Source organism: Nerophis lumbriciformis, linkage group LG04 (assembly GCF_033978685.3).
Source record: "Nerophis lumbriciformis linkage group LG04, RoL_Nlum_v2.1, whole genome shotgun sequence".
Classification (NCBI taxonomy): domain Eukaryota; kingdom Metazoa; phylum Chordata; class Actinopteri; order Syngnathiformes; family Syngnathidae; genus Nerophis; species Nerophis lumbriciformis.
Genome location: NC_084551.2, coordinates 16,475,581 through 16,485,000, shown reverse-complemented (window position 1 = coordinate 16,485,000; position 9,420 = coordinate 16,475,581). Strand labels below are relative to the sequence as shown.

The window sequence follows — 9,420 nt, the reverse complement described above, 5'->3', positions numbered from 1 at the left end:
ATGCTAAACGAAATAAACGCAACTGTAGAGCTATGAGTAAGCTGTTCCAGCTCCCTCACGCTTTGCCTAATCGCACACCCACAACAGACAACGCCCATGAGAAGTTCTTCATCTGCCCTTAGAGGGCTCCAGTCATGTGATCCAGACTATTGTCACACTTGTCAATTTCAAACAATTTGAGTCACGAGAACACACTTCCGTGCCAGGACCTGAGTTTTACCACGACTGTTAAACACTAAACAAACCAGATGTTTTCAGGAATCCAAAAAAAGTAGGCAACCATGCAAAGCTTTTATCTCTGATTGAGTGCATACCTCCTATATCCTACACATGAATGCATATATTATTTTCCATGCAAAAACAGCCTGACAACAAACAGGAATCTGACCCAAGAAGACATCTTAACAGTGATGAAGTCTGAAGTCTGAAGTCTGCCAAAAGCACCACGCCTCCTTCACTTGGCCATTCTGGCTTTAGCTCTACAGGGACCAGGCGAGGTTCAATCATAGCAAACAACCCCACCTTGCTGGAGTGACCTCAGGTTTGCATGATCTAATTTGGCAAACATGTAAAGCATGTGTCTAAAGATGATAACTTTTACTTTAACCATGTACAGAAATGTATGTCCATACTTAAACTATACATCTGGATATGATATGTTTAATTGATTGCATCTCTGTAAACAACCACATGTTATACTTATACGATTCTTCACTTTTGTGTTTCTTTAACTTAGGGATGCTTATACATGATTTGTAGACATCATAAACCATGCCTGTGTGAAAAGTGGCACTGATATTTTAACACTGAGATAATTAAATCCCATGCATACCTAAGTGGATTACTCACACCATCTTTTCATTAAAAGAAACAGTTGTGAGAGACTGTATTTCATAATACAGTATGTCAGGCTATTCACTTGTGATATTATTAATTCCAACTTAAATATAATATATATTTTATCGTTGGCATTGGGTAACAATAGTAAACACAAACATTGATTTAAAGTTCATTTCAAATCACCAAGAAAGGCACAATGATAGAGTGGACAATACAGGAAGTAGACAAATTGGTACACACACCTTCCATGAAGTTAGGCCAGGTCTTCTCCTCTGGCTCCCCCAATGAGTGGTCCCAGGCTGCCTCAGGTGGGGTGGCATGCACCATGCCACACGCTGCTCCAGACAAAAGTGACCGTTCAATGGCGATTTCTTCCAGAACATCCAGGTCCAACTCATCATCTTCTGCCTCAGGTTGCACAGGCTGTGGAGGTGCTTGCTCTCCTGTTGCTCCAGGACTAACCAGCTGCTTGACTTCAACTACCTCTTCAACGACTACAATCTTCCTCTTCATGTTGCCGTCGTCTGTTTCCACGGACAAACAGGTGTCCCCCAAGTGAGGTTGGGCACTTGCGGGTGTTGCAGTGGCGGAGGGTGTGTCCTTTTCCAAGTCCCTCTTCTTCTCTTCCTCCTGCTGTAAGGCCACCGACACAGAGTGCGTATACTCTGTGCTGCGCTCTGCTGCCGGAGTGGCTGAATGTTGTGCAACTATGGGAGGCTCCTCTTGCTTGACAAGGGGGCCGGCCTGGGCCTGAGCTACAGCTGCCTCTGCTATTACCACTGGCTCTGCTGCCGCTAATTCTTTGGCTTCGGGTGCTTCCCTAGCAGTGGAGGATGTTTTTGCTTTCGGAACCTCCTGCTTGATTTTTTTTGCAAAAAGCAGCACTGGCTCCACCCCCCCTTTGTCTGCTGGGGCCTCAGAGAGCGCAGCTGCAGCCTGTCTGGTTTCCTCACTGCACATTCTTTCAGGAGTCGTTTTTGGAGAAACGTTACGTTTTTTCAGTTCAGAGGTCACACGAGAGGTGTCTTTATCTTTGTCCCCATTCAATGCTGTCACGTCAGTGAGTTTCAATGCTTCAGCTTCAGGTTTTTTGCTTAGGGTCGAGGATACAGTATTAGTCACTTGCACCTTAACATTACCGCTTTTTGATGATTCTTCTCCAGATTTTGACATTTTTTCAGGTTTTTTTTTGTTAGGTTTGGTAGTTTTTTGTTTGTGCACTGTCACCATTTCCACTTTGGCAGCAATCATTCCCTCACTTTTCTCAGAGTCCACGTGAGGCGTAAAATCTTTAATTTGTGCAGCTTCGAGATGACTCACTGGGAGTGCTGCTGCAGTATGGTAAAGTGGTATTTCTGTTTGTTTAGGGGTTTCCCCCAATGCTTCCACAGACATTTGTTTAGCACCATCAGCTACTTCTCTTTCATCTTCTATTTTAGGCTCAGTCTTATCTGCTCGTGCAGATGATGGTCCCGTGTTAGATATTCTGGGTTCGGTATGGTTTTCGTCACTGGTGTTGACTTTTTTTTCTCCCCCACTTGTGTCAGGTGTCTCCTCAGCACTGATATTCTTGGTTTTCTCCACTTGAGATCTCTTTTTTTTTCGCTTTGATTTTGAACTTCCCTCAGCCACTTGTTTGTTCTCAACAGTCACTTCTGTGGGCACAGTGGTCTGACTGAGCTCAGAAGAAGTGACTATTTGCATCGATGGAGAAACTTGCTCAGGAAGTTTTGCCTTCTCAGTACTCGGTATACGGACAGCCTTTTTTACTTCGATTGGTGAAGATTCCAGTGGTGCATTATCACAGATGTCTTCATTTTTGGACTTAACTGGGAGTTTTATGTTAGAAACAAGAAGCTCCTGGCTGTTTTTGATTTTCGGGATGTCTGGTTCGTTCACAGACACAACTGGTTTGGTCACACTGTGATCTGTTTCAGTTTTGGCACTCTCCTGAACAATAACTACTTTGGATGCTTTATTGGCCTTTTCATTGCCTGCTTTACATTCACTATGGCTCTTTAAAGCTGTCGTTTTGGGTAATTCCTCTTTAACCTTTGCTCCTTTACCCTGTTCTCCTTTGGCATCTTTTATGACCGGTTTTGTGACAGGAATGTCAGTGCCTAATAGGAGTTTGGATGTTTCCTGAGAAGCTGCCATTTTCATTTGAGACTTTACTGTATTATCTGGTCTTCCATCTCTGGCAATCTCTGCATCCAGGTTCCCCTTTCGCATCTTTTTCTTGACATCTTGATTGGTGAGTTTGGTGGTAACATGGGTAGCTGTGACAGTTTCTGTAAAAAGACTGGTAGTTCCCTGAGCAAAAGCATGTGCAGTCAAAGCTTTTGGTTTTACATCATCGGATGCTGGTACAGCAATGGCTGTTAACTGAGGAGATTTAGCTGGATGTATAGCCTGCTTGTTCCCATCCTCTTTGACCTCTGTGTCAGGAGGAGATGAATTACTAGTTACCCAAGCATTTTCATCAAACTTCAGCTTATCTGAATTAATTTTAAGAGTAGACGGCTCAAGTTTAATCTTTGCTGTTGTAGCACCTGTAGCCTCTGCAACAGTAGGCGCAGTATCCAGTGGAGCTGTTTTGGAAGATGCTGTCAGAGAAGTCTGTGGCATATCATTTTTCAAAGATGGCTTCTCCCTTTGTATCTCAGTTACTTTTCTTTTCTGTGATGTAGGGACTGCCTTCTCAATGCTCACATCGGGCTGCTGATGAGATACACTTCTGACCTCCATTGACATGGACTCACCTCTGAAATTGTTTCCATTTGTAAACAGAGAATGAGACTGGCCATCAACTTCCTTAGGCCTGACAGGTTCTGCAGACAGTTGACGACCCCTGAATCTAGGGGTTCTATCAGAATAGCTCTCTTTTTCTCCGCGACCCATCATATGCCGGTAGCTTTGACGTTCTGCTACTGCTTCTTCGGTTTCAGCTTCATTCCTACGCCCAGGTTTGGGCACAAAAGATGTTGGACCTTCAACAGATTGGACCCGAGCAGCTCGTTGAACCATGGCCAGAGAGGCAGCTGGTTTTCTGAACTTTTGCAAGGAGGCTGGAACAATCTCAATGGGCAGGCGGAGGTAGTCACGCAGGTAAACAATGCCGTCATTGGACAGGTACCAATAGAAATGTCTCCAAGCAAATGTCTCCTTCACAAAGCCTCTGGACTTAAGTGAACCCATAGCACGGATTACTTGTAAATTGGTCACTCCTTGAATCTCAGAATGCTTGGACTGGGGTCTCTTGTCCTTTTTGGCTACCATGACTCCATCTCGAAAGAGAACCTCGTAAATTGCCCTCAAGTCCCGCAGGGGCATAAGCATTCCTGCAACCATTTTTATATCTACACTATCTCTAAGTAGAAGAAAAGAAAGTCTCTAATCAAGCCACACGTCTTGCTGTGTGAAAGAATGCACTGGCAAACCACGTGCTTCAATTCAATGTGACATGAAAAGAATGAGTAAACAATTGCTGCAATATCTCCTCTTGCTCTCTCACCCTTGTTGATTCGTCAGGTACCGTGAAGAAAGAATAGTCCTTTGTTAGATTTGATTCCAACAAAATTCAATGTATGACACCCACAGCTTTCAGTTTAGCTCCCTTCTGCTGGGATGGCAATGACAGAATGGAAGAGAGGGAGCGCATGTGAGCGTGTGCGAGAGAAAGAGTGAAGCACACTTCTTAGTCCGGCTCCGCCTATCTTTGCTCTCAATTCCTTATGAAAAAACTTGCACGGAAAAAAGTTCTCACTAAACGAAATGGGACGACCCCTACAAGGAAGTGAAGAAAAAAAAGTATCTGCGATAAAAATGAAGAAAGAGCAAGTCAAATGAATGGAGCAACGCAGCACAGAGGAGTGCCTGAGCACATGTTCTTTGGCTCTGAGACTTCGACAGAAACGCCCACTAACACAAAAAATACACACCTCCTATATAATGTTCTCTCCTACAAAAGCACACCTCTAAACTGACACCATGGCTAGCTGACACACGCCCTCCTATGTGTTACACACACCAGCCCACTGAATGAGATTTTCTAAACTTGGATACACTTAAAGTAAGGGAGACAACCTGTTGGCATACGTCCACCCTGCCCTGGAGCCAGCCATTTTTTCAGTTATGTAGGTTATTAGGAGCAAGGTATCTCATTTTATACATTTCCATATCAGATATCAGTCTACATTAAATGTGTGGCATAGCAGTTTTTGAATGAGTTAAATAAAGACCAGTGACATATACACACCCAATTCCAATGTCTACTTCCAATAGTATATACAGTTCCAAAAGATGTAACTTTTGGGAGGGTTTATAATTGAAACGTTTTTATATTTCAATGTTATGTTGCAGTTAGTAGGATACTCATATCTATGGTATACCTTAAGAAAGATCAGTAAGAATTTTGCAGTTTATTAAAATGAAGCAACACATGGGCAATGCACCAGAAAGATGTGTCGCTGGCTAACATTAGCCTGCCATACCTCAAATGAGCTAAGAACTCCCTTGCTTAACTATAAAAAGAACTGTGCATTATAGCCAACCTTTTCAGCAGTCCCAGAGACATGATATCAGATTTCTATCCCTATGTCACTTCTCCCTTCAGCGCATCTGTCTCCCGTCCGTCTCTCTGCGTCTCTGAGAGTGAATACTCATGGACAATTAAAAGCAAAGGTAAACCGGCCATCAAGTTGTACAGAGGAGCACATGTTCACTTACTGAGTCACAGGAAACACTCATAAGAGAGTAGTTGTGAAATTATAGTGAACAGTTATGAAAAGATGCATTCTTTCTGGGGTTTGAAACCACACACTATTACACATGCAGACACAGTGGAAAACATTTGTTTTATATTTACCATGGCAACAGTCAAATGAGCTGTTTGAGACTGCAGCAGTGGAGCTGCAAGCTATGGGACAGCTGGATTACAACCCTGTTATTTTGCCATGAAACCATTTACAAATTGGGATCTTTTTTTTGTTCTGGAATGAAGGCTTTGTCCTAAAGCATGTCCTTATGAACAGTCAAAAATGCATTTTATGGACGGAAATTGAACATTAAAAGTATAAAACGCTTGGAAAATGCCCCTTTTTAAAACAAGGCAAAGCAACATCCATGACTGAATGGTTGGATGAGTTTTGTGGGGAATAACTTGTATGGACCTCAATCCCATCAAACAACATTGACATGAACTGAAGTAAATCTAAAAAGCGAGACGACGAGTTGGATTGTAGCCATTCTGGTCTTGAGCTACTCATTTTCCATGCCTGTTTAGTGGAAAATATATATATATAATTGGGACGGGGGTTGACTAATTCTGAATTAAGAACAATGTTTTCTTTTTACCCAGAAAAAAAACTGAGCAGCTAAAAATGTTCATAAAAAAATGCCCAAATTTTCCCAGACAAATAGAAGCTCCCAAATGTTCATTCATTTTAGTTCTTATCTTTGTGGTAGTCAGGTAATAGCGTGGTGATGACAGTGACACCAGGTGGTGTTATATTAGTGTTGAACAGTAGACTCTATCAATATTTTATGATGACGTCATCAACATCGCATTTAGCACTACATTACAGTGCTGCAATCCACACCCTTTGCCACAAAAACAAGGAGAGCCCATGTCAGTATGTACTCTTTATTTAGTGAAGGTGTTTCCAAACAGTCATCATTATTGTTGGGTTAATGATTTGTTCTACAAACTGGGAGGAGCAGTCTGCAAACAAAGGGTTTCTCAGATGCCTTTACACACTAGGTGTTCCTCAGAACTACAAAACCTATTCTATCATTGACATGTTGTAAGTAACCTAAGGCAGAGGCGATGGCAAAGTCTGCTTTGGGGTTTTAATCTCCTAATTTGTATGCTTGCAAAGCAACTATTTAACGTATTCAATCCAAAATCTACTGATCCTTTGCATAAATGCACAAATCCTCCCAAATAATTTGCATATTTCAAATATACTTGATGCTGAGCGCTAGCTGATATCAGAGCATTTGCATCACATACTCTGATATGAATATCCGAGTTCACAAGGCATCACTTAACATCTAACAGGGAGTATTGTTCAGGATTCAGCAGCCTTAGACTATTTAAGGTTTCTCAATGTTTTTTTTTCTTTTTCCCAAGCTGGGATCTTTTGAGTTTTTCCTTTCCTGAATGTGGGTTTAGGTTAGGGGATGTTGTTGTGAGTAGAGATCGACCGATATGTTTTTTTCAGAGCTGATAATGTTTATTAGTATTCAAGGAGGGTGATAACCAATGTTCATTTGCAGTAAAAATGTAGGTAAACATGAATTGTATACGACAGTAAACAGCTGGACAAGGCTTTAAGTTGGTTTTTTTAATATTACTTACAGGAAACGGCGGACCAGTAGCGACAACATTTTTTGTGCGACGCTAATGTTGTGGTTAATTTAGCAGCAAAATATATCACAAACACCTTTAATACGGATGTCTAAGAGGAGCATCAACATTTGCATTTTTAAAATATGGGAAACCTCCTGAAAATGGTACACATTTTTAGATTTGCAAGCTAATCAGTTTTACAGCCGTTTATGGATTTAATACATTGCAAGGTGTCCTCTTGGAGAACCCTGAAATATTGGTTGAAGTTTATTTCGAACATGTATACAGTTTTGATATGACACATCATTGATTTTCTTTCTCTTTACAACATGTCCAAAAAGAAGTAGGAAGAAGCAAAGCTTATTTAATCCTACCCATGTTCCACTTCAGAGCAATTACTAACATATATGTTAACTTCCTGTTCTCAATTTGTAACAATATTTACGTCAATGATATCTAAACGGTATGATTGTTATATTCTATTTCTAAAACATTTAAATAAAACTAATTATAGGATACTTCATGTAGCTTATAGGTGAGACATATTTCAAGCTGGCTGACAGTTTGCGATTGCTGTTTTAGCGAAAGACTCCGGGAAAGAAGGACAAAAACTGGGAGTTCTCACAAGTTCTTGTAAGCAGAGGAGAGAAAGGGGGAAGCATGAGCAGAAAAGAGCACTGATTATTTCTAACTTACTCTCTACTAGGGATGTCCGATAATGGCTTTTTGGCGATATCCGATATTCCGATATTGTCCAACTCTTTAATTACCGATACCGATATCAACCGATATATATAGTCGTGGAATTAACACATTATTATGCCTAATTTGGACAACCAGGTATGGTGAAGATAAGGTACTTTAAAACATTTTTAATAAAATAAAATAAAATAAATTAATTAAAAACATTTTCTTGAATAAAAAAGAAAGCAAAACAATATAAAAACAGTTACATAGAAACTAGTAATTATGAAAATTTGTAAAATTAACTGTTAAAAGTTAGTACTATTAGTGGACCAGCAGCACGCACAATCATGTGTGCTTACGGACTGTATCCCTTGCAGACTGTATTGATATATATTGATATATAATGTAGGAACCAGAATATTAATAACAGAAAGAAACAACCCTTTTGTGTGAATGAGTGTGAATGAGTGTAAATGGTGGAGGGAAGTTTTTTGAGTTGGTGCACTAATTGTAAGTGTATCTTGTGTTTTTTATGTTGATTTAATAAAAAAAAAATTAAAATTAAAAAATTAAATAAAAACCATCCATCCATCCATTTTCTACCGCTTATTCCCTAAAATAAAAAAATAGATAAAAAAAAAAGCAAAGGTAAACCGGTCATTAGGTTGTACAGAGCTCATTTAAATAAAAAACGATACCAATAATAAAAAAATGATACCGATAATTTCCGATATTACATTTTAACGCATTTGCCGATATTATCGGACATCTCTACTCTCTACTTATCACTATTTATTATAGTTTTAATACTAAATACTGGTACCACATGTGTATATATTGTATTTGCTGATGTATTTATGTTGTGGTTGTAATAAAAATATGTCGGCCGATACCGATAAAAGCCAGATATTGATACATATCAAAATGCTAAATATCGGCCCGGCTGATAAACGGCCAATCGCCCGTTGTGAGATTGTGAAGCCTTTTGAGACACTTTTAAATAGGGGCTATATAAATAAATTTTGATAGATTGATTGAGTAATTAAATGTTAAATATATATAATGTAAGATGCAATTTTTGCGGGAGCGGCCAGCAGGGACAAAGATTCCCGGTTAAGGGTGCACATTTACTAAAATGTTTCAGACCTTCACAAGTCCCTGAATAGACCTCTCACCACATACTGATGTTGGCTGGCGACAAGCCCATTGCCTCCCAATCTGGGGCTCTATTGGTGTTGCACACATGGCTTCCATTTTGATATCAGTGCCAAGCAAAGGTCAGTAAAACCCTTTCAAAATCATGACAGTAAGATACAGCAAAATCAGAGGCCATTTTGAATCACCCATAATTCTTACATGAATTAGGAATAAATAGATATAATTGTATTCATACTTTCTGTTAAAGTTACACTCTAAGGCTGGCACAAACGCTTCTAAATCTTTGCTCAGCAAATGAGAAGCAATGCAAAACAGAATTTGTGAATCAACTTGAATTCAAGGTGAAAGAACAATAGAGTTCCTCAATCGATGACTTGCAATTT

General features: G+C 40.0%; 1 protein-coding gene across 8 annotated transcripts in view; it reads right to left on the bottom strand.

Annotated features, from left to right (window-relative positions):
- Positions 1 to 9,420, bottom strand: part of LOC133596884 (plectin-like) — a 227,388-nt gene that overhangs the window by 98,275 nt on the left and 119,693 nt on the right. For 3 of the 8 annotated variants that reach the window (XM_061949775.2, XM_061949782.2, XM_061949791.2), the window contains exon 1: positions 1,083 to 4,498. The exons of 2 other annotated variants lie outside the window; for them this stretch is intronic. In XM_061949775.2, coding sequence (XP_061805759.1) covers positions 1,083 to 4,191 — 3,109 coding nt within the window. In that variant the 5' untranslated portion in view covers positions 4,192 to 4,498. Of the gene's footprint in view, positions 1 to 388; positions 416 to 1,082; positions 4,500 to 9,420 lie in introns of those variants that run through there. 3 more of the 8 variants (XM_061949761.2, XM_061949769.2, XM_061949807.2) reach the window with 2 other exon arrangements.